This window comes from Penicillium verhagenii, assembly GCF_028828195.1.
Source record: "Penicillium verhagenii strain IBT 33310 chromosome Unknown utg000012l_segment0_segment0, whole genome shotgun sequence".
Classification (NCBI taxonomy): domain Eukaryota; kingdom Fungi; phylum Ascomycota; class Eurotiomycetes; order Eurotiales; family Aspergillaceae; genus Penicillium; species Penicillium verhagenii.
The window spans coordinates 1,494,478-1,517,791 of NW_026643176.1; the positions used below are offsets into that span (position 1 = coordinate 1,494,478).

Sequence of the window (23,314 nt, forward strand, 5' to 3'; positions counted from 1 at the left end):
CGGTTTCGACGACGATTCTCGATATCCCATGGCGAATCAAGTAGCAATGAAGAAGAATATCGGAAGGGGAAATTAGGGAAAAGGAAACTCAGATGCAGTTTCGACGCCACATTTGATAGTTTTCTTCCGTCTTGGCCAATCGGTACCACAGGGAAAAAAGAGCCTGGAGACTCTAGCCTCTTTCGTGTGGGGTAGATGGTAATCAGGGTCTAGTAGTCAATCAATCGGTGTGGACGTGTGCGCTCTTGAGCCTCAGATCTCTCTGGTTCGATCGAACTTCGGCCGAAAGTATCTGCTTCTTCTGCCCCTGGCTACTGTACCTTAACTAGTACATAGTACAGACGCTAGGTATATAAGAACAATCGTAGTACCTGATGATAAAAAAAAATCAACCTCAACCTCAACCCAAACCAAAGTAATTCGGAGCCAAGTCGAACATACCAACCAACCTTCTCCGTCCAGTCCAGCAAATATTGCATCGCACATACATCTCGAATACACCACAAACATCCCTCAGGTGCTCCCGGGGTCCTACTTCAATGTCAACTCTTCTTTACTCCACCAACACCCATCACCACAAAAACAAACCCCATCAGTTACACCTACTCGGCTCAAAAGCAATGGGAAGCACCACACCTACACCCCCACTCGCGCCCCTCGACCCCATCTCCGAATACCGCGCCTGGCAGGCCCTCGCGGTATACTTCACCGTCCTTCTAAACCGCCAAATCCGGCGCCGCTGGCACCTCGAGCACCAGTGCATGCAAGACAGACCCGTATCTCAATGGTTCCGACCAGTAATCTTCCTGGAGCCGATTCCCCCGCTACACAAACCAGATTTCGATCGCCAGGGCCCAGGCACGTCCAAGCTCGCGGCGCTAAAAACAAAAGTGCATCTTCTCCGTGCCCGGGTTGAAAAGGGCAAGGAACTCGCCTCGGAGATCGAGCGCAGGATGCAGCAGCAGGATCCAGTTATTGCGTTTCCGACGCATTTTTGTCATACGTGTGTGGTTGGGTGTGAGGATACGTGTAATGCCGAGACGGAAATTCTGCTGACCAAGTGTGGGCATCGGGTTTGTAGGACTTGTCTTTCGTTTGGGGTTGATGAGGAGGGCGGGTATGAGTGTAGTATATGTTTTGAGCCGGCTTCGTTTGTGGCGAGGTCGCCTTTGTCTCCTGGGTCTGGGCGGGCGAGGTCGGCGGAGGAGATGATTTGGGGTGGAGAGGGGAGGGAGAGGAAAGGGGGGAAGAGTGTTTCTTTTTCTTTTGGGGATGGGTCATTTGAATGATGGATGCATAGTGGGATTGGTACATACTTTGCAGGCCTTCGATGATGGGCTTGGGTGCAATTAACTTGATGGAGGGAGTTTTGATGTCTGGGTTTCTTTTTGGCGGGCATTTCATTTGCATGATACGATATCCAAAGCCTACTAGTTATAGGTATATTAGTACTCTTACTAATAATGTTAATTAATGTTTTATGATGTTGAATACTTGATTCATTTGTGATTGGTTTCAAACGGGGACCTAGAGCTATACAAGAACGTGCACTTGAGCGTGTCTCAAGGGAGAGTATATACCGACAAAATTTTCGGGTTTGCTGATATGTATCACCATCTAATCTGCGATGGCATGACTAGACTGATTCACAAAAAGAGAAAGGAGAGAAAAAAAAAACAAAGAGCAAAAGGGAGACATCAAATGTATCATGAGCCGCAACACGGCCTGTCCAATCAGACCATTCACCACATCAATAAACGCCTTTTGCCAAAACAGCAATAACAACAGGGAGAGTGAAAACAGTATATCGCTGAGGGGGAGCAAGACATTATACAGGAAGAATATGCAACCATACCAGCTGATCACCAGCTTTCGTATGCACTGGGCAAGATCGTAGATGTGAAAGCACAAAACCAAAAACGAAAACGAAAACGAGAAAACATGACAAGACGAACGGCTAAGGGTGGGTATAATGTAGGAAAGTAACAAGAAAGACAAACCCACGACATTCCAAAAGTCGAGCATTTGGGTGAATATCTACATGAGCCGACTGAGTCGGTCATTTCACCGATCCTCTGCATGTTCCCCGTCATCAATCACCATCTGCACGTCCTTGACAGGGTGTAGAAGCATAGGAGGCAGACACATGCGGCCTTCACCAGCCAATTCCTGTTGTTCGCCACCGTCATTATCAACACGCATGCCGAGCCAGCGGCGCCAGACGTTCGGAGAGAACCCGGCAGAGTAGAACCACGTTGTACCCTTAAAGTTGTGTTCCCGTTCTCCGAAGACCGAGGTACGGGCGCCACCTGAAGCGCCGTTACGGCCGGCGTTGAAGACCGTCTCAAGGTACTTTGTCGGCCAGCGACGGTCAATGTAGACAGCGTGCGGCACATAGACAGCCTTGAATCCGTGGTGGAGCGCGGTGGTGGCAGGCCACATCTCAGAGAACATGCTATGGTGGCGGAGACTGGTCTCCTTATGCATGGTTACGAGGAGCTTGCGAGACAAACGAGAGGCGGTGATGATGGCAGTCCGGCGTGGAGGGTTTCCACTTTCTTTGTTGTAGCCAGTCACGTCGTCTCGAAGCAGCCAAGTCGTGCCTTCTGGGTCGTAGAGCGGGTTGAACACAACCAGATCGGCATCCTCGCCCACACCCCATTTATATTGGTCTTTGTCAACGGTCGTGGGCGGGATGCCTTCGCCTTCCACCTCAAAGATGTCGCTCTCGTCAGGTCTTTGGGGGCCCCAGACAAACTTGTCGCCCTGCTGGTGCAATCCATTCGCATCCCGATCCTTTTCAGTTCCATCGGGCTTGACCACGCTCCACATATTGTTGATGCTGCCAGTGCCACTTTCGGTCTGTACGCGAACCATTTGGCGGAAGTCTTCCCACGAACCGTGGACTGACGGAACGTAGAAGCGAGAGTTGCGCTCCCAAAGTCCCTTTCTAGGCTGTGCTCGCGCCCAGTCGCCAACCTTGTCGAAAAGATGGTACCAGTGACCAGTATAGCGCGCATCCATCTCCCAGTTCCAGAAGAAGTCGTACTCTGGATGCTGGAAGGCAAAGTATTGCATGGGCATATAGGTACTGCGGTACACTCCGTGGATTGGTAATCCTCGAGCAAAAGTCTCCTCAAGACCAGGGTACAACAATGACATCTGCGCCTCTGACCAGAGGGTTCCCATTCCCCGGAATTCCTCTGGCAATGCATCGTGAAGCACACGCTGGTAGGTTTCATCATCCGCCCAGATCTGGAGGTCGTTGTTCTTGACATGGATTAGGAAATGAATAGTGTACTCGCCTCCAGACATCAACGAGAGCTCCGATATGATAGATCGCATGTACATGATGTCCTCGGAGGTGTAGTGGAAGTCGTGCCAGGTCCGGATGACTACGGCGGTCCTCGGTAGTCGATCTGAACCGATCTTGGGCTTCGATTTGTATGTGTCCTCAGGCTCCTGTACGGTCACTTCGGAAATTCCCACGGGCATGGAAACGAATCTGTTCAAGCGCGGCTCGGGTAATTCATTGAAGCGATGGCGGTTTGCTGTTCGACACTCTTGCTGCGCATCGGCCCAATCCACCTTGCGGAAATCCACTGGAGGGATGTCTTCCCAAATGCGCTCCGAACCGTCGCGATGGCCCTCCAGACCAGCACCAATACCTCCTTTCTTAGCTCCATACCCGAGTCCGTAGGGGCCTAAACGTCCAAATCTGTCAAAGCACATATCGTCGCGGATACCAAGCATGGAGTTTGAGCCCATCACTGGGTCCGGGAAGCCCTTGGGGACTCCAGGGAAACTCTGAAGCGCGGGAATTCGAACCGTGCGATCTTTATCCAAGAAACACTCGCGCTTCTCACCATACTTCTTGATATATTCCGACGAGTCGTAGTCTGGGTACGGGTTGAACACCGAGCTTATCATCGAGGGCTTCATGTCCCCCCGCTTCGCTATTTGCTTGGCGGCTTCGGTCTTGTCCTCTTCCACAGGGTCGGGCAATCCCTCCACCCCACTACCAGGATATTCGGGTACATTATCAGGGCGAGCGACCAGGTTTGTAATTCCACCATGATAGCGGTTGAGGAACGGGAACCCTTCCCAAGTGGGCGGTTTTGTGGAGACGACCTTGGGTAACTCGACAGCGACTTTGGAGACGGAGGACGAGATAGTAAATCGGAAGAGGGTGAGGATGAATATTATAAGCGACACAAACAGCGATAAGCAGAGCCATCGCATGATCCGTTGAGGGACGCGAAAGCCTACGTTTGAATGATTGTGAGTGTGTCGGAGACTTCCGCCGCTTGCAGGTGGGTAGGAAGCGGAGGAGTGACCAGGGCCAGCGTCAGTGTCGGACTCGGAGTCATCATCGCTGCGATTGTAATGATGATGTTGGGGGCGGGCATTCAGATGTTGTTTCTCAATATCGGTGTCGTGTGCTCTCGAAGAATAGGGCGATGGTTTGTTGTAGGCCGCGGAGTGCCTCCTCGCCTGGACGGTCATAGTGGCGGGCAAAGCATTAACCTATGACCAAAGAGAGAAAATGAAACAAATTAAATCTCGGCTCCGGAATTACCAAGATTGAAGAATTAATGTGGGAGTTTGGGTTGAAAAAGGGGGATTCTTTGGGCAACACGGGCGATGACGATGTTGGTTTGGTGTTTGGGGTAACCGTACGCAGATCGTCGGCCAGGCAATCGGTGCGGGTTTTCTGGCCAGACGGGCTGGACGGGCTGGACGGCTGGACAAGAGAAAAAAAAAAAAAAAAAAAAAAAAAAGAGTACTGTCAATTGTCAATCCTAAAGCCTAAGAATTGAGGAAATTTCACCGAGTTTTTAAAAAGAAGAGAAGATCCAAGGATAGAAAACAGAAACTTGGATCCAAATGCGAACAATCAACAGCGGGAATTGGCCACAAACGTAAGTCTCGTAAGTCTCGGCGTTTTGCCAAGACCGGACATTGAAGGAAATTGAACGATTACGAATTACTGAGGATTTCTACGTTATAGAATATCCAGCAGTGGACATGGTAGATCCATTGATAATTCATATATCATTCTGCATTTCATTCTGCTATGTCACTTTTCCCCTTTTCAATGTTTTTTTTTCTTCTCTTTTTTACTGATACTTCAATTCCCCTGGGAAGCATGAAATTGTTTACAATCAATAGCAGCAAAAAGACGTATAAAGGAACAGCAATTTTGACGTGGCGCCAGGAATAAAAAAAAATAACAAATGAGGCTAATAGCATAGCGAAGAGAAATAGAGTGGAGGGAACACACAACCGGTTTTGAATCATCCTCTCTTATATTGGAGGGTTCATTCAATTGTTCCCATGGCCTCGCGAAATAACTCCAGAGTCATTCATCCATCATTTGCAGATTTCCCGTGGTATTTCTCTTGCCCTGCTACATACACAACACACACATACTTTCTTCCCCTTTGGTATTATACCCGCTTAATCGCGGTTCGTTTTCCGGAGAGTGTCGGCGAGCCACTCCAGACCCTCGTACAGACCGTCACCGGTGGTAGCGCAGGTAGATTGGATGAACTAGAGAGAAAAGATTGATGGTCAGCAAAAATGAACCTCGGAGAAGCGCAGAAACATTCCGTATTGATATTCATATAAATATCCGGGGGATGGGGGGAAGGGGGACGAGGTGGGACACATACCCAAGCACGGCGGGTCAGACTCTGGAGACCAAGCTGCTGGGTGATCTCGGCGGGGCTCATGGCGTTCTAAACAATCGCAAATTAGTCAATCAGGTTCGAAAACATGGCGGATTCGGGAGATCCCTTACAGGCAAATCTTGCTTGTTGGCAAAGACCAAGAGGAGAGCGTCGCGGAGCTCATCCTCGTTCAACATGCGCTGCAACTCCTCGCGGGCCTCAACAATACGGTCGCGATCGTTGCTGTCCACCACGAAGATAATACCCTGGGTGTTCTGGAAGTAGTGGCGCCACAGAGGACGGATCTTATCCTGACCACCGACATCCCACACGGTGAACTGAATGTTCTTGTATTCGACGGTCTCAACGTTGAAGCCTGGAGCCTAAGAGTCAGCACCTCCCTGTTTTCACATTCATGCTTCCTGTGTCGGAAAGTGGATCGAGCTCATCGTGACGAGTCGGAAGGATGGACCGGGGCGAACTGACCGATGGTGGGGATGGTAGTAACGATTTCACCGAGCTTCAACTTGTAAAGGATGGTGGTCTTTCCTGCGGCGTCAAGACCGACCATCAGGATTCGCATCTCCTTGCGACCCCATAGTCTATCGAACAACCGGGAGAAAGTAAGACCCATTTTGACGACTCAACCGCGAAACCTGGTTAATTATTTAGTGGATGTTTGGTGGTCGGAGGGAAGTGGTGAAGGAGGGGGAAAGATGGGTGCGGATAGGGAAACGTGTTGTGGACGGATTGGGAATCTCAGGGGTGTGGGTTTTGGCGAATGCAATGCGGAAGGGATGATCGACAAGGCAGTGCTTACCGGTAGAAAGGTATTGATGGGGTTTTCGGTAGAGTGGATTTAAGGGGATAGAGAGAAAGGAAGATTAAAGTCCGGGAAAAGGGAAGGAGAGGAGAGAGGAAGAGAGGAGAGAAAGAGGTGGTTGTTTTTTTGTTTGGGATTACAGAAATACGCTGAACGGGCAGCGGTGGGCGTAGTTTCGGTCACTTTCAAGATCCAATTAATAAAGAAAAAAAGAAGAAGAACCAAAAAGTAATTAGAGATTTGGCTATTAAGTATACAAGGAAATGGGTTGAAGGGGAATTTCTATGATTCAGTGTTACCTACAGATCTAGTAGTGACAGTAATGTGGCTTGGAGATTCTATACACACAAGAGGACACCGTGTTTGCCCGTACATTAGGTATCTGAAATACCGGTTCGGAGGCGAAAGGGGACTTCTTCGCCCCCAGAGACAACCAAGGAGAAGAGGCAGAGAGGGTCTCCCATTCTCGACCCAGATCCAGAACAACCCCCATCCCTCACCGCTGATAGGTCAGTTGACGACTTATCGCGCCCCAGTCTCGTGCCTTGCACCGCTGCTTTTCTCTGCCAAAAAGACGCCATCAACTGGGGCACACATGGGACCCCCGAGTCCACCGCCGCGTCATGACATCGCGGCTCGTGTGCGTCTAATTTGCAATATCAATTCTACTCTATTTTTTTTTCTTTGCCCTTGTCCATAGTGGAACAAGTTTTATTTTTTTTTCCCCTTCACTTTTAATTGATCCTTGATTACTCTTACCACACAAATGACCCCGGTAATAGGACTTGACAAACCAGAGAAGAAAACACATCAAACCTGCCAAGGTCTCCACTGCGTCTCCGCTTCTAACCAGGCAGAGAAGGATAATGGATCTAATCTCGTTTCTCGTGGAGACCAACACCGGCAAAATGAATGGGGCCCGTGCAGTGAACTCCTTCTATAGAGAAACTATGCAGGTGACATGCATAGTCTACTAGTTGATTACTCTACATTCAGCGGCTATCGCGGTATACTTTACCAAAGTGATATGTATCGTGGGTTACGTATTCCAACTCCAAGCACGGTTAAAGCACTTGAGATACGTGGAGTTTTTAAGGCTCTCCTAGTACATATTGAGGAGTTAAATGTAAAAAAAAAATCCGGGGCTCACCTACCGAGGTGTCTCCGGAAGTTTCAGCATTATTCAATGTTAGGAGCCGCTTGTGATACCTCAGATAGAGATCTGATCTAGTCTTGAAATCGATATGGTGTACAGGCCCATGTTTCGACACTACCTAGTAGGTCCAGATGTTTTCCTAATTAACATTACCGTCCTGCTACCGTTCCACAGTACCTGTGGACATGAACTGTAACTGTATTATAACTCAAACACTTCCACGGTGGCCTTTTGAAGGTGTCTTCATATGATTGAGTCATCCAGGATGCCTTCGTGTGATCAAATCAAGATTTAAACATCTGTATTATCGTGTCTGCCTACCTAACTTATCCTATCTCCTTTGACCACGTATACCTCGCTTGGACTCAATCGGAACACACGGCCGAATCTTACTACTTGGCATATGTAGTATACATAGTGGCCTGATATATTATTAGTTGATACATGCGCAAAAGTCTCGTGACACACGTGCAAGGGTCATAATCGCGTCTCCGGAGCTGTCACATACTTTACTTGTGACCAATCAAACCTCGACATGCGCGCTTAGCCATATAGGGCAAAACGCGGGGTATCTGACGTTGTTTCTGCATGACTGGGGTTTATGTGTCTCCAGTACTTGGTAATAGTAAGTTCTATAGTATTTTGTACAGAACAAAATGTTGAGCTGTGACCTTCAGCACTTGAGAATAAAATTGGACAGTGGTAAGTAGCAGATGAGGTGGACACTGGAAAGTAGTAGCAAGTCGGAACAACATTATTTGCAGCGAACAAAATTCATATGTAAATCGGTACCTGGGCAGTCCTTTGGTTCCAGCTTCTTCTAGATATCTGGCAGGCCTCCAACCTTGAACCTTCCTACTTCAACTTTGCGAGGTTTATTCAAGGTTCAACATTTGAACGTTCAAATGTTTTGTCTCATCCTTCGCTGTTCGTCTTCGCCCTGATTTTACCCACAGTACATAAAGGTGACATTGGCAATGTTCAACGCTGCCCAGATGAACAAGTCGCGTGTCCAAAAATGACATCAGTCATGTCGCTCTCCACCCCACCTGGGAATTTGGCATCGACATAAATACTGTCAATACAATCTTCCTGGTTGACAAAGTCCCCTTCAAAAACACCGCCCACATTTCCATTATCACACTGATACCGGTCGTGGAATGCCTTGGTAGATTGCTTGCCTCTGACTGGTACTTTATAGCGCTTGGAGGATCCATTCGAGATATAAGTAACCATCGTACAATCCGTGTGGTGAGATTCAGCCCATTGGTAGGCTCCGCTAACGATGGCAACTGCCATGACCGACGATGCAAAGTACTTGCTCCCAATTACTGCCCAGTTTTGCCAGTAGGTCAGGCCGGTTTTCGGGCGTATTGATTGCCGTTCTTTCGGTATTTTATAGGTGCTCTGAGCATGAGCAAGAGGAGAGTGTGCGACTAGGCAGAGTAGCCCAACAAATATCTTCAGAAACAGCGATGGCATATTTGGAAGGGAGGCTGCCCGGTAACTTCCTTGAAAGGTTCCGAGGTCGGTTTAAATGTTATTCCGGCGTGGATGTTGAATGGTAAGCCTTTGATTTGATAATGAAGAGGGATTGTATCCAGAGTGCTGATCTTTATGGGAGCCCTGAAGCCCTCTGTGTGAATAATTTGAGAGATAGTAGCAGGATTCGGTGGAATCGTATATCAACGGGGAATGATGTCCATATATGATAGGTATTTGGAGTAGGCAGACTTTGACCTGCAAATCCCAGGAGAATCTTATGTGGGGCGAAGCAAAGGCTTAGCCTTAGCGTGCTTTAACCAGCATTTTTGAAGTCCAAACAAGGTGCCATTCCAAGGCTCGTCTGTAAATGCTCTTTAGCCGATATTGCATCACGTTAATACGTGAAACCTTTACTCCATATGAAACAAGATGGAACGGGTCATAATACACATTTGACGAAATCGAAGTAGCCAACGTCATTTCTTGCAGTGTGTTTCCGTAAGGCTGTGAAGGTCTAGTGTTTTTAGTCTTGGGCGGATTACGTGGCCCACATTTGTAGACCCCCCCCCCCCCCCGTTATGTCAACCGATTATTCGTGTTTCTTATTGGTCACTCAGGAGGTCCAGTCAGCCGTTTTTATGAACAGCCTTCAAGTTGGCTGCTGTGTGTAAATACTGCCAGGGTAGACTGCACGATGGATGATGCTAGCGTTGACGGGCTGACCTCGGGATGTTTACGGACTCGGAGTTACTGCATTAATCTAAGCATCTTATCTTTCAGCCACTGCGGCCGTGAGTCACACCTGGAAAGCTTCAAATGTTCAAAGTTTACTCATAAATACCTCTTCTAATACCTTCGAATCAAGCTCATAGCTCAGCTCAAAAGAAATCTGATTTCTACTTCCGCTTTCGCGCCAAGGAGATTAGTCCTGAGTGAGATTTACATACTGCTTCACTATGGCTGTTCCGAACCCCGCCGGAGAGGTCCTCCTCATCCCCACAACCTTCTCTTGTCAAAAAAGCCTAGACGAGATAGCAGCAAAATACAAGAAGCTTCGGCTTCACGGGCTCCAAGTCGACCCTAAATCTTTCAGCTCAACTTACGAAGATGAGTCTCAGTTTTCGCCTGCGACATGGCGATCTCGGCTTCTGAACCCGGCCGGCAAGACGTTCGTCTCGGTCACCAACCCTGATAATGAATATGATAATAAAAGCGGTGGCATTTCATCTGCAGAGTCCGGAAGCCCAAATACATCCTTTCAGCGACTAGTGAGCAGAGACTGGGTCGGAATTGTCACAATGTTAGGCCCAGTCCAAGTCTCAAAGCCGATTGCCGATAAAGAAACAACTCCTGTGAACCCATGGGATGTCTTTTTTAGAGACGGGAAATACAATGTTCCGCGGTCCGCTATAGAAGAAGATCTCAAAGATTCGGAAGTTGCCTACTTGGTTGTTGGCATGTTTGTTCTGCCCGAAGCCAGGCAAAAGGGGCATGCATCTCAATTGGTCAAGGGTTTAATTCAAGCCGCCCGGAAAGACGCCTGCGCTCGCGGAGTATCCAAGGCAACCATTTCGCTTGAGATCGAACCTGGGAATGCCACTGCGCAGCGATTGTATGAAAGATTGGGGTTTGTGGTGTGCGACAAGGCGCTTCCGATGGTAGACAAGCAGGGCAAGACAACATATGTGGTTGCGTTAATAAAGGAGATCGATTTGACCTAGCTTCCCAAGGTCAAAATCAGTCACCTCCATGTTCGTTTATCTTCAATTGCAGTAAATATTTATGTTCCAAAAACATCCTGCATATTTGACCTCTATGATTTGTATACAAAGGCAGAGCACGGGCAGTCCCCATTTTGATTGGTCGGATTTTTCAATACGGGTAGGTCATGTGATCCACAATGATTGAGCTGAGTCATCGGCCTCGTTAGAGGGCAAGGCTAGTCCTGATCAGGCATAGCGGCTTTTTGTTCCCACAAGCGGAGAAATTTACGGCAACCTTTTTCTTCTCCCTCAAGACACTTGCGCTGAGCCACACCTTAAGAATTCTTTTGGAAGACTGTCGCCATCATGTCCAAGATCACAGTCGGTATGTTCCACTCTTTTAATCATCTCTACATTGAAATCGAAGGTCTCTAACACCCTCACAGCCGGAGTGCGCGAGAATGTCCAGCAGCTGCTCGACTACTCGCTCAACGAGAAGAAGCGTAACTTCCTCGAGACCGTCGAGCTCCAAATCGGCCTGAAGAACTACGACCCCCAACGTGACAAGCGTTTCTCTGGTACCATCAAGCTGCCCGTTGTTCCCCGTCCCAACATGGCCATCTGGTGCGTTTTACTATCCATCACCCACACTGCATCGCATCTGCAACGACCCCGCTGCGCAAATCGATGATCATGCAAGAGGGTTTCAATTTTTCTGATGAACACGAGTACTGACGAGAGGAATTTACAGCATCATTGGTGACCAGCACGATCTTGACCGTGCCAAGCACCACGGTATCGATGCCATGTCCACCGACGACTTGAAGAAGCTCAACAAGAACAAGAAGCTCATCAAGAAGCTTGCTCGCAAGTACGATGCCTTCCTTGCTTCCGAGGCTCTGATCAAGCAGATTCCCCGTCTCCTTGGTCCCGGTCTGTCCAAGGCCGGAAAGTTCCCTACCCCCGTTTCCCACAACGAGGATATGGCCAACAAGGTCAACGACGTCAAGTCCACCATCAAGTTCCAGCTTAAGAAGGTTCTGTGTCTCGGTGTTGCCGTCGGTAACGTTGGCATGGGTACGGAGGAGCTCGTTGGCAACCTTATGTTGTCCATCAACTACCTTGTCTCCCTGCTCAAGAAGGGCTGGCAGAACGTTGGAAGTCTTGTCATCAAGGCTTCCATGTCTCCCCCCAAGCGCATCTACTAGAAACTTCATCACTTCATTGTGCTGATGTTTTCTGGAGATGTTCGAGAAGTGAGGGCGTCAATAGTTTACTAGTGGCCCTAAAAAATTAAAATGAATCTCACGACTCGGTCTCAAAACATTATCTCTTTACTAGTACAAATCATATATTATCAATGCATTGTAGATTTATAGTATTTTTTAAAGCCCAAACATGAATACGTGGGTAATGTTATACATGGCATTGTCCAGCATTGAATATAGTACAGGTATTGTATTGTGCTCTTTATTGCATGCCTTCCATCAACTCTGTTTTATCCAGAACCATGCCGCGCATGCCAATGAATTCGCGGAGACTCTCCCACTCTTCACCGACCTCCTCGCCACGCATATATGGGTCCTTGAATCCCCAAGCAACCGCCACCCTATCCATAGCCGCCCGTTCCTCTTCACGCAACCAGCGCTGGCGCAGGGGGATGCCAGACAACCAAACCACTCGCTCCATCTGGTCATTAGCCGTAGTGATAGCCATGATTCCAAGAGATGATGTACCACCAACGTAAGCCAGGGAGGCAGCAAAAGCAATACCAGTCGCAGTGCTAGGATCCATAGTGTTCTGGAATGTTGCTGCCCACGAGGCAAGGGCATAGCATGCGGCCGGGGCAGCAGCTAAGCCAACCAAGGGAACACTGGCCTTCTTAAAGATCTTGGCGCGGGGGAAAGCAGGCGCACAGAAGGTGTTGTCGATGATGGCCAGAACTAGCGAGAGGTTTTTCTGTGCGATAGCCACGTTCAGAGCCATATCGGCCAGTTCGGCGGGAACAGCGCTGTTGATGCTCTTTGGCTTCGCCTTGAGGAATTTGACTGGCGAGCTGCCTTCTTCTGGAACGGGCTTGTTGGCGTATAGGTGGAAAATCTCAGGGAGATGCTCTACTCGCTCCAAAAGAGTTTGAGTCTTGGTGTAGCTTTCCAAGGCTTCTGGAGTGATAAAAACTTTCTCGTCCTTTAGTAGATCGGTGGTGATACGGGCGATCGCGTCTGCTTGTCGGGGATCCAGGTTGATTGACTGGACTTGCTGTGCGGGCCTGGCGCTCTTCTCTTGCATGTCCAGCAACGACGAGGTCGCATTTCCATCCTCACTACTGGAGCCTTCGGAGGTTTCGTGCTCTTGCGATACTAAGGATTCGGTGAGATGCTGGCATCTCTCAAGGAGTTGTATCACGGCTTCGTTGGAAGGAACTTGGTCTGAATTATGCAAAGCCGATGCATCTTGTTCGATTTTTTGGATGGCTGATCCGGTATCTATGGACTCGGATGCGAAGGTACGCGAATTGATGAGCGGGTAGGATAATGGGGATCGAGTATAACTTGGCAGCTGCAGCGCAGACTTATTGTTCGAGAGTCGGCTTTGGGTCGTGGTGGGCAACCGGGCAAAGGGAAGGCGTCGCGGTGTCGCAGTTGAGAATTGGCAGAATTGGCAGACGGCTCCTTGCGACCTTGAGCCTCTTTGGGCTCTGAGGGCTATTCTGTTCATGGCGAATTGGGCGTTGAGTTGAGAAAGTGGGCAGCTGAGGGCCCGGCTCTGTGGTTTTTCTGATAGGGAGAGGCTCAAGGCGGAGACTTTTCGCCCCGGCGCTATTCACTTCCCCGTATCGTACTGACGTCTTTACTTCTGCCTTACACACCTCCTTCTGGTCAAGGAGCGCAACGTCCTTCTCTCCTCCTACTCAACGATTTAGAAGTCTTATGCTGTATCGTTCTCAACACTTCTATTGCATCTAAATTTCTTTTTTTGGACATGCCTCCTCCCCCTCCACCCCCTCCGCCGCCGCCCGGGGGACTAGGTGGCCCTCCCCCACCACCACCTCCTGCAGCTTTACCAGCGAGGCCGTCAAAAGGCGAAGTTAAAGATAGAGTATGTGCACTTGAACTGACAGAGCCGTGGCTTACGAAAACTCTGCCATATCAGTTGGGCCTCTATGGAAAAGCAGGTTACTAACTTGTGAATAGGGCGCTCTATTATCCGATATTCACAAAGGCGCTCGATTGAAGAAAGCCGTCACCAATGATCGATCAGCACCTATTGTTGGAAAATCTGGAGGCAGCTCAGCTGCACCGCCCATGGGAGCTGCACCACCAGTTCCAGGCATAAGACTACCTCCTACGGGACTTGCACCCCCGGTCCCAACTGGGCCCGCCGCCAATAGATTACGAAGCAACAGCGAAGGGGTATCCCACTCTGATGGGGCGGCCGGTGCCTCAGCACCACAACTGGGTGGCATTTTTGCGGGTGGCATGCCCAAGCTGCGCAGCCGTGGTGGTGTCAACACGGGTGCCAACCGACAAGACTCTCCATATTTATCGGACTCCGAGGCCTCCCGCCCGGCGCCTGGTGCACCACCTCCAAAGCCCCCAGGAGCTCCTCGACTACCTGGAGCACGACCGCCGCCACCTCCTCCATCCACAGAGTCACCGCCTGCGCTGCCTGTGAACTCGCTAGTTGCAAGTTTGAAGAAGGCCCCTCCGCTACCCGGTTCCAGGCCATCGTCTACTATTTCTACGGCAAGTACTAGGTCTGCTCCTGAGAGTCCTCCTCCGCGTGCTCCTCCACCACCTCCTGCAGTTTCCCGGGCTCCACCTCCCCCGGTATCTCGAAAATCATCTGCACCTCCTCCACCTCCCACCCCAGCAATTATCCCAGCGGCTCCACCCCCGCCACCACCAACAACATCAAGAGCTCCGCCTCCCCCTCCCGCCACATTGCGGTCACATGCTCCTCCTCCACCATCAATCGCCGCCCAGGCTGCCCGCAGTGCTCTTGGACACCCGCCATCAGCGCCAACAGCTTCAGCACCAGCAGCTCCTCCTCCGCCTCCGCCAGTCTCTCCTCCTAGCGCCCCTCCCCCACCCCCGAGTGAGCCATCGCCATTGGCATTCCGCCCATCCCCTGTTTCATCCCCCGCACCAATGAACCCTAGTGCTTATACTCTCTCCAATGGCGGCTCATCTCCTGCACCCGCCCAGATTCAATCTACAAATGGCCAGCATAACATTGTAGATCCCCGTTTCAAGTTTCCGGGCAATGCGATGCTTCCGGCTCCTCGGAGGTTTGCCAGAACCCTGCCTGTTAAATATCGTGCCGGGAAAGTCAGCAGTGTGCCGTACCATCTTAAATGAATTACGGATTGATTTGAGTGCATGGGACATTGCGGGCGATAGATATCGTGCACAGTTAGTAAATTGCTATACATTATATAAAACTTTCAAATTTGATCACTCAGGTGGTATCTTCGAAATCTCTACAATTATCAACCTATATCTGACTTGGAAGTTTTGAATCTACTAACTATATAGTACCTATTAGGCACCACTGCATGTGGGCACCCTTCGTATGGGTAGGGCTGAGCCGCTTATTTCCAGTCCTGGGAAGCACCAGCGCTGTCCATATTCATAGTATGGAGCTCTTGTTTGGAATATATTAGGTAGCGCTATTTTGTCCTATGTAAGCTTTAGGTACTTGCATGTGGCAATCTCGGGTCACGAGATCATTGCGCTAGGCACCGGCACTTGATGGACCTTATAGGTGGATGCCAATTATTGCCTTTTTGTTCCAATAAATAGGTCAAGTAGACATGTCGATCCACCACCTGGGCACCTGACCTGGGGTAACAACTACTAGTACCTACTACATAGTAGTAGGTAGGCAGAACCTAGATAGTGCTGGTTCATACCAGATATAGTTCTTTGTGTCATTTGAAGCCATATACGAGCAGCTCTATCGTCAAGATTTCAAAATTGTCTGATCTCCAAGGTTGACCTGCTCCCCAAATGCAAAATTGATATATACTACTAAGTACCTAAAGAAATGCTTGACATCTATGCCCATCTATGAATGTATTTTGAGGGCTAGCACCTGCCAAGTAGCTCTCAAGTGCTAGAGTTGGGAATAAGCTTGGGATTTCTGTGCACGCCTGGGCATGACGCCTGGGCTACATAATGGGGCCAAGAGTTGATGATGTATATTTTTTAGTATGTGTGATGTATACATACATCCGTGTTACATACAAAACGTCTGACCATAACAAAGAAAAATCTTCTAAAATTCAATGACCTGAAGATTTGGTCACTCTAGCCTGTGAGTTTTCCATTCGAAATACCCCCCATTAGAATATTGAATATATCTTGAACGGCGACTGAGAGATTCAGTTAAACATTTGGCGGAGACTGGTATGTAGTAGCTTAAAGCTCTGTCGCACGTGATCATATCTGCTAATCGCAAACACGCGCAAAACCCCCGAGATCAAATGATTCATTGTTCATCCTGCAACGATTGCTCATTTAATCCAAACCACTTCCGCTACTACTACCTCCAGTCTCGCCCTTGATTTAGCGCCAACGATTTTCAGCTTTTCTCCGCCCCTGCATCACGGAATTGGACCCACGATACCGAGTTGCACCATCGCCTCGAAACCTCTACCCCAAGCATAGCTTCACAAATACAATTCTGCAAAGAAAAGGTTCAATTACCACAACCAGTCAGGCGTGCCAAAAATAGAAGCGCCAAGCTACCGGCTTATTTCATCTCGTCACAAACCAAACCTCATCATGTCTCTCCAAACCTACATCAATAGTAAGCGACCCAGTCAACAAAGCGGCCCCCAAGCTGTACACAAACGCCTGAAACAACATACTGATCTACTATTTCTTTCTCAATAGAAAAAGTCCTGATTCTGACTGTGGACGGCCGAACACTACTTGGAAACCTCCTCTCCACTGATCAACTTACAAATCTTGTTCTCACGAATACCGTCGAACGTATCATCCGCACTCCCGAAGATGATGAGGCCTCAACAGAAATTGAGCATGGACTTTACTTGATTCGAGGTGATAATGTTGTTGTTTGTGGAGAGGTGGATGAGAAGATTGATGCCGATATCGACTGGACAAAGGTGAAAGGCGAGGTGATTCGGGATACGAAGAATGCATGAGCGGATCAGAATGATCATTGAATTTTTAACATATCCGGCGTTGGTGGCTATGGGAATACTTTGCATACAACCTTGAAATCATACTAGCATACTGGAGGGAGACAGGTGATTTGTGGAGACCTCGACATTTAAATGTTGGTGACACGAGATGCCTTGCCAGTTGAAATCCAACCGAGACCTGACTTGTACCATTTGAATATCCAACCTATCTGGGCTCACGCTTTCTTTTCCCTGCCTTCTTTTGCCACGGTTTTATCACGGACCTCCGGAGTTTGTGAAGGCACCAGCGATAATTTTTGCTATTTACATGATGTAATGACCCCAGGCATCTTGACGGCTTCACATGCTACACCTAGACATTTGCCACGATTTTTCTCTTTTCTTTTAGTTTTAAGCTCGGCTTAGTGGCAGTTAGGCCCATGTCTGTGGGGGTGGGATACTCAGCCCTGGAGTAGCTTATGAGCACATCGATTCCGACCCAAGGAATCTGGGCAGCACTTGGGAATCCAGTGAGATTATTCTTAGAGCCTTGGAGATTTCGGACTTGTACATGGTCCATACATGTTCTGATATCTTTTTTTTTTAAATTCTTTTTTTATTATTAATAACACCACGGAATATCCCTACGGTATTCGATCAAAAAGTGGGGACTGGAGACCAACACCAAACCAGACATGCATATTGGCTCGTTTTACATGATCACTAAGGGTTTGGGATACTTTATATCATCTATTCCGTACGGAATATTTAATATGATGGCACCATTCAACCCCCTTTTCTAATCCGTTTGCGGAACAGAGTCCGCCAGAATCCGTGCACTCCACAGCGGGAAGATGCCAAGACCAACCTGGGTTGAAGGAGATTGAGGAGTCTGAGGAAAGATACATGTATAGTATGTATTAATCCCTGTCAGCGAAGATCATGTTTCCTACTCCGGTACAAGGCTGTTGCCCGATCGCATGCATCATACATCAGAGGTGCAGTTACGCATCGTAGCTGACATTAGCGCAAAGGAAATTGAAAATGCGGTCAAACGAACAAAGGATGTTAGGAGTTTTTTTTTTTTTCTAATTTCTAATTTTTTTTTTCTGCTAACTAAGACATGTCAACCTTGGGAGATTCAAAGATTCAAAAATTCCAATACCAAGTAACATACTAGAAAAGAGGTCAAATGAAATAAAAGAAATGTCCCTGCGGAAAGAAAAAAACCAATCAACGTGGGGTTCTCTAATCATCAAAATCGTTAATTAATATAAGACAAAAGAACCGACGTTTAAATGTTGGGTAGAAGTACAGGTACATGCGTTACCATGGCCAACGCAGCGTTGGCCGAAGTACCGATGTGACACTGCCCCATCTTGACCCAAAGACCCGAAGCCCCCAAACCTCCCCTGATCCCCCCCATTTCCCGTTTCATCTTTCATCCCTTCTCTTGTTCCTCACGCCCTCATCGCTGGTCGTTGGGCTATTTCTCACCTTGAAATCCTATTTCTCTCTTTTACCCACTCTTTGCCGATCTTCGTCTTCCCCCTTTATCTCACCCCACAGCCCTTCATGTGGTCTCTATCATCTCTGAACACCATACCACTACCGGGTCAAATCCACCAATTCTCCCGGGCACAAAGCCCGTCGTGAACGTGTTCTTTGGGCTACGCCCTCGAGAATTAGATTACTTACTTGAAAAAGATATCAAGAAAAAAAATTGAAGCAATAGGGGAAGAACCCCCCTTCCCCGCGTCATGTGGCTCTACCGGGGCGCGCAGTCGGCCGTCTTCTACTATGCCACTTGCACCCCGTGTGCTATGAGCATTGACCGTCGCAAACGCAAGAAGGATGCTGCTCGAACACAACGCCTGAAGGAAAAATACGACCCCGAGATCGTTACCGACCAACCTCAGCCGTTCCCCCAGCCGACTCCATTCAGTACCAATGCAGGGTGGCGGGAGGAAATTGTCCTCGGCCCAGGCCCTCCAACTCGCCGCGGTGGCAATCGCAATCCTCAACGGACGAATAGTTGGAAATCAGACGACAGTTTGCAAGTGAAAGATAAGAGTGGGAGCTTGATGCACCCGATCGGCGAACGCTGGAATCGCCTACGAAACCAACGCGAAGATGAACCCCTCTGGGGTCAGGAATTGGAAGTACGCGGATCGTCCATTGGATTCTCAGGTCGTGGCCGTGCAGACCCTTATGAGCCCTCTAAGTATTACACTGCTCGTGTACCCCCCGTCAACGATCTTCACCCACCAATCGTGAGCGGCCCGATCAGCCGCGCCGAAACTCGATGGATGCTCCAACCACCACCTAGCGCGAGGGTCATGGCTGGCAAAGAAAGTTTCGCCAATTCGCCTCGCGACAGTGTAGGTGGTTTACCTGGCGACCGTTTATCTCGTGCCACCCAGCACGGCTCTCGTCGGAACGAGCTACTGGCCGCGGCGCGTGTCAGTAACGATGGAACCCCCGATAGCGATCCTACTCAGCAGACTCTACCACGACGGCCATCAGTAACCCGCTTGCGTGATCGCTCCAATAGTTTCTCACGTGAAGACTTTGAATATTCACGGCATTCTCGATCCGATTCCATGTTCTCGCTGGCCAACAGCGACGACCTCTCTCCCAGTTCTTCTTGGAAATATCCCGACACCCCTGAAACACGACGGGCGTCTAAATCAATTGACGATAGTGATAAAATCCCGCATCGTCCGCAAATATCTAAAACCCTCTCAACCTTGCAAAGACCTGATAATAAACACAAGGTCCATCTTCTTCACCTCGAGATTAACGATGACAATCCCGATGAGGTCGGCCTCGGTCAACTAGAACGCATTCGCCCGTGGCGCTGGAGCATGGATATTTAACGGCCTATCATCTTTCAACGAACCCCCTATTACATCCAATCATCCAGAATTCTCGACCAACCTCGACATCATCAAACCCTCCCCATTACTTTTCATCCTCACCTACTCGAATTTTCTTACCGTTCCATTTTTATCTTTATTTGGCTACCCGGCGTTCCGAGCAAAAAGAACAGCAAGCGTTTATTTTCCTCCATTTTCACCAATTCTGCAACGCCCCCTTCTTTCTCCTCGCGCATCTATCATCCCTGGCTTGAAACAAACTGCATGGCTGGTCCAGCACATGCCACAGAACGGAACCGCTGAAGACTCAAAGCCAACCAAACGACCTCAATTGGAGCCAGCACCGCACGATGACGCAGGGCGGCGATTTTTCGTTATGCACCCTCAACCTATCACATTCTTTCTCTCACCCCCTTCTGCTTTTTCCTGCTTTTCAGGTCCCGTTTCGAACCCTGTCGATCATTTCCTTTTTGGTGAATAAGGTTTCGCCTCTCTCATTTTCCTTTTCTATCTTTACTGTCCTATCCCTACACACATATCTTTTCTTCCCCCATTCTTGTATTATAATCACTCTGTCCGTTTGGATTACATACACGGCGTTTACATAGCATGATAGCTGATTCAATTGAATTCTATTTAAAAGCGTTCTTTTGTGACATGTACTTCTGTAGCGTTAATGTTATCTATCATCCGTATAATAGAATATCTGATCTATCAATCTTTGTCTACCTGTGGCTATCATGTTCTATCGCGCCAGGTATTAGAGAAATTACTTGTGTAGTAGATTGTACGACTAGACAACTTGCCCGGTCCAAATTCATAAGACAAACAAAAGACTCAGGCGAAAATGGGAAAGTAGGTATGAGTCTTGAACCTTGGAACATTTGAAGTAACAATGTTCACTCGTAAGGTTAGTCTTGGAACAACGACAGATAAGAATAACTAGATCATCTCCAGTCATATTATTACTATTGTATTTTGCTAGCACCCTCCACGCGTGTCCGCCGGTGGTTCCCTATAGAGCCCGCTGACTGATCATCTCATTATTTACGCGTGGCCCTAATATAACCAACACTAACTCAGCCATCTATGGATGTATTGGGAGCCACAAATATATCCTGACATTGCAACATGTCGCATCCCCTCACATCGATGATTGCGACCTTGGAGACAAAAATTACATGTAACTTATAAGGTAGTCTGTAGGGGAGGGGGGACTATAATACTTCCACATTGGGGCTTGTCTAAATGTTGTACTCGAGAAATTACAACAATACTGTAGATGATAAACTTCAACTCCAGTTTGAAAAGAGCAGACTCATGACTTCAATGCAACTTATCATTCGTTATAGATTTGATCAGGATGGATAACCTTGAGTACAATCGTCTCATGCCCATGATACATGACCGACTATTTTTTAGCTTGGAAGATGGCTGCAACCGAAAAATAGAAAAAAGGGATTAATCAGGAATGGGCCGAAGGTGGGAAAATTGAATCCCATAAGGCGTATGATGAGTGGGTCAAAATGAAAGCAGAAGAGACGCAAAGATGGGGTCGGAGAAGAAGGACCAAGATGACGGCTCTCGAGAATTCGAATGACAAAAAAGGTAGGTCGCTATGGATCATCCAAGGGTAAAACACCAAAGTTCAATACGGACTTATCCTGAGTGCATGGGCATTTGCTCTCTGATGAATGAGTGGTTGTTTCCCCTTGACGAGTTTCTTGAAAATCGAATGCGAGGACCGTAAGGCGGGTATATAAGAAAGAGGGTGTGTTTTTCTTTCTTCACTCCGCTCTAGTAGACCTTCTTCTTTTCGTCCATGCTGAACTGGCCTGGGCCAGTGTTGACCAGCAGTAAGAGACCACCACTAGATGAATGTCAGATATATTATATTGGCAAGATCAAGAATGAACTGGGGAAGGAACGTACACAATGGAAAGAATCTGGAAGAAGTCGTACTTCGCGAAGTCCTTGTGAGGGTGGTGGGGGTGGAGCTAGAGATTGAGAGTTAGTCATTAAAGCTAAAACATGCACGATAAAGTTTTTAGTACGTACCGTCCAGAAGTTGTTCACCAACACGTTGAACACACTGAGAAGGACGACAAGCACGATAGCGCTGAACTTGGCCTTGAAACCGACAATGACCATGACGCACGCGACCAAACCAAATCCGCTAACCAGAACGCGCCAGAAGCTCCACTGGCCAGAGAAAACAAATCCAACGAACAGGAAGATCAGCAAGACACGGCCAGCAAGCTGGACGTACATCTTGCGATCCTTCTCATCAAGCTGGGGCAGACCGGCGGGAATGAACTTCTTGCGCACCCAGGAATCCGAAAGCACCATAAGCAGGCCGCCAACGACACTCAGGTTACGGAAGAAGAAGTTCAAGTCGAAGATAAGACCGTATCCTAGACCTTGTGTGACGACAACAACCAGCAATCCTGCGACGGCGTATTCGGTATGCTTGCGGGCGATGACGAGGAATGAGCAGATGGACATGGCGATGACGTTGACAATCAAGAAAAGGTGTGTAATTCCCCAGGGAACTTTAAGTCAAAGAAAAAAGACCGAGTTAGAATCATTGTGCAGGAAGCTCCAAAAAAAAAAGAAGTGTGTTGTGATCTTGCCCTCGAGCACTCGAGCTGTGCCAATGCGGGCCGGGAAGCGGGAGGTGTGTTTCAAGGTGTCTTACTGTGACGGAAATCATTGAGGTAGACCAGCTGGTCGCTCCATTGTGTAAGAATGCGCAGCGAGTCTTCGATGAAGGTGACCACGATAAGAAAGCGGCCGATGGCTGGGAGATATCTGTTTAGGTCGAGTCAACACCGCTTCAGAGCAAGCTTTGGGACCCCTTGTTTGGGGATAATTGGCGTGTTTGTGTGGATGCGACCAGAGACTATCGGGAGCACTGGGAGAGCTTCTAAAGCATCGGGAGGATCACGTACGGCTTCACAGGATCAGACATGGTGTCTAGCCAGTCTTCGATCTTGCTAGTGTGCTCGCGGATGGCGTCGAGCGGGCTGGGATCGCTGGTAGCATCTGCGCTACCGGGCCCGCCGAATGGGTTCTGGTGGCCGAGGTTGTAGCCCGCTGTGCCACGGATTTGGGCCATGGCGGAATGATGTGAAAGAAGGTGGTGTAGAAAGAAAAGAAAAAAAGAGTTAGAGAGAAGTGAAGAGGTTGGAAGGTTAAAGTTGCAAGGAGGGTCGAAGGGGAGTAAATAACCTGGTGGAGCCGTACTATGTATACAAAGCAGGTGTGCACTTCAGGCCACGATGACCGGAACTCGGCGCTAAACCAGAACGGGTAATGTGACGACAACGGTACACATTCTTATTCTAATTAGGTATTCTTCTACACATAAATAGATCAAAACGAAGCATGATACGATTGGAAATACTTCAATTGTAATACAGGTGAGCTAGAAATGAAATGGAAA

General features: G+C 48.5%; 11 protein-coding genes across 11 annotated transcripts; 6 read left to right on the top strand and 5 right to left on the bottom strand.

Moving 5' to 3' along the window:
- Positions 1–620: 620 nt before the first annotated feature.
- On the top strand, positions 621–1,289 carry N7466_011205 (uncharacterized protein; the record flags this gene model as incomplete). Its single annotated transcript, XM_057170594.1, has 1 exon — positions 621–1,289. One exon carries the CDS (start codon positions 621–623, stop codon positions 1,287–1,289), a length of 669 nt encoding a protein of 222 aa, XP_057016326.1.
- Positions 1,290–2,064: 775 nt separating this feature from the next.
- On the bottom strand, positions 2,065–4,506 carry N7466_011206 (DUF3405 domain-containing protein; the record flags this gene model as incomplete). Its single annotated transcript, XM_057170595.1, has 1 exon — positions 2,065–4,506. One exon carries the CDS (start codon positions 4,504–4,506, stop codon positions 2,065–2,067), a length of 2,442 nt encoding a protein of 813 aa, XP_057016327.1.
- Positions 4,507–5,460: 954 nt separating this feature from the next.
- On the bottom strand, positions 5,461–6,306 carry arfA (putative ADP-ribosylation factor; the record flags this gene model as incomplete). Its single annotated transcript, XM_057170596.1, has 4 exons — positions 5,461–5,553; positions 5,676–5,741; positions 5,804–6,048; positions 6,159–6,306. 4 exons carry the CDS (start codon positions 6,304–6,306, stop codon positions 5,461–5,463), a joined length of 552 nt encoding a protein of 183 aa, XP_057016328.1.
- A 2,326-nt stretch (positions 6,307–8,632) lies between these two features.
- N7466_011208 (uncharacterized protein) lies at positions 8,633–9,133 on the bottom strand (the record flags this gene model as incomplete). The annotated part of the gene is made up of 1 exon (XM_057170597.1): positions 8,633–9,133. The coding sequence occupies one exon, from the start codon at positions 9,131–9,133 to the stop codon at positions 8,633–8,635; it is 501 nt and encodes a 166-aa protein (XP_057016329.1).
- Positions 9,134–10,092: 959 nt separating this feature from the next.
- N7466_011209 (GNAT family N-acetyltransferase) lies at positions 10,093–10,857 on the top strand (the record flags this gene model as incomplete). The annotated part of the gene is made up of 1 exon (XM_057170598.1): positions 10,093–10,857. The coding sequence occupies one exon, from the start codon at positions 10,093–10,095 to the stop codon at positions 10,855–10,857; it is 765 nt and encodes a 254-aa protein (XP_057016330.1).
- A 348-nt stretch (positions 10,858–11,205) lies between these two features.
- On the top strand, positions 11,206–12,047 carry N7466_011210 (60S ribosomal protein uL1; the record flags this gene model as incomplete). The annotated part of the gene is made up of 3 exons (XM_057170599.1): positions 11,206–11,224; positions 11,286–11,463; positions 11,591–12,047. 3 exons carry the CDS (start codon positions 11,206–11,208, stop codon positions 12,045–12,047), a joined length of 654 nt encoding a protein of 217 aa, XP_057016331.1.
- A 262-nt stretch (positions 12,048–12,309) lies between these two features.
- N7466_011211 (uncharacterized protein) lies at positions 12,310–13,557 on the bottom strand (the record flags this gene model as incomplete). Its single annotated transcript, XM_057170600.1, has 1 exon — positions 12,310–13,557. The coding sequence occupies one exon, from the start codon at positions 13,555–13,557 to the stop codon at positions 12,310–12,312; it is 1,248 nt and encodes a 415-aa protein (XP_057016332.1).
- A 264-nt stretch (positions 13,558–13,821) lies between these two features.
- N7466_011212 (putative proline-rich, actin-associated protein Vrp1) lies at positions 13,822–15,200 on the top strand (the record flags this gene model as incomplete). Its single annotated transcript, XM_057170601.1, has 2 exons — positions 13,822–13,938; positions 14,034–15,200. 2 exons carry the CDS (start codon positions 13,822–13,824, stop codon positions 15,198–15,200), a joined length of 1,284 nt encoding a protein of 427 aa, XP_057016333.1.
- A 1,428-nt stretch (positions 15,201–16,628) lies between these two features.
- On the top strand, positions 16,629–17,011 carry N7466_011213 (U6 snRNA-associated Sm-like protein LSm8; the record flags this gene model as incomplete). Its single annotated transcript, XM_057170602.1, has 2 exons — positions 16,629–16,653; positions 16,740–17,011. The coding sequence occupies 2 exons, from the start codon at positions 16,629–16,631 to the stop codon at positions 17,009–17,011; spliced, it is 297 nt and encodes a 98-aa protein (XP_057016334.1).
- Positions 17,012–18,750: 1,739 nt separating this feature from the next.
- N7466_011214 (uncharacterized protein) lies at positions 18,751–19,869 on the top strand (the record flags this gene model as incomplete). Its single annotated transcript, XM_057170603.1, has 1 exon — positions 18,751–19,869. The coding sequence occupies one exon, from the start codon at positions 18,751–18,753 to the stop codon at positions 19,867–19,869; it is 1,119 nt and encodes a 372-aa protein (XP_057016335.1).
- Positions 19,870–21,666: 1,797 nt separating this feature from the next.
- Positions 21,667–22,987, bottom strand: N7466_011215 (protein ERV29; the record flags this gene model as incomplete). Its single annotated transcript, XM_057170604.1, has 5 exons — positions 21,667–21,739; positions 21,802–21,866; positions 21,928–22,421; positions 22,568–22,680; positions 22,821–22,987. The coding sequence occupies 5 exons, from the start codon at positions 22,985–22,987 to the stop codon at positions 21,667–21,669; spliced, it is 912 nt and encodes a 303-aa protein (XP_057016336.1).
- Positions 22,988–23,314: the final 327 nt, after the last annotated feature.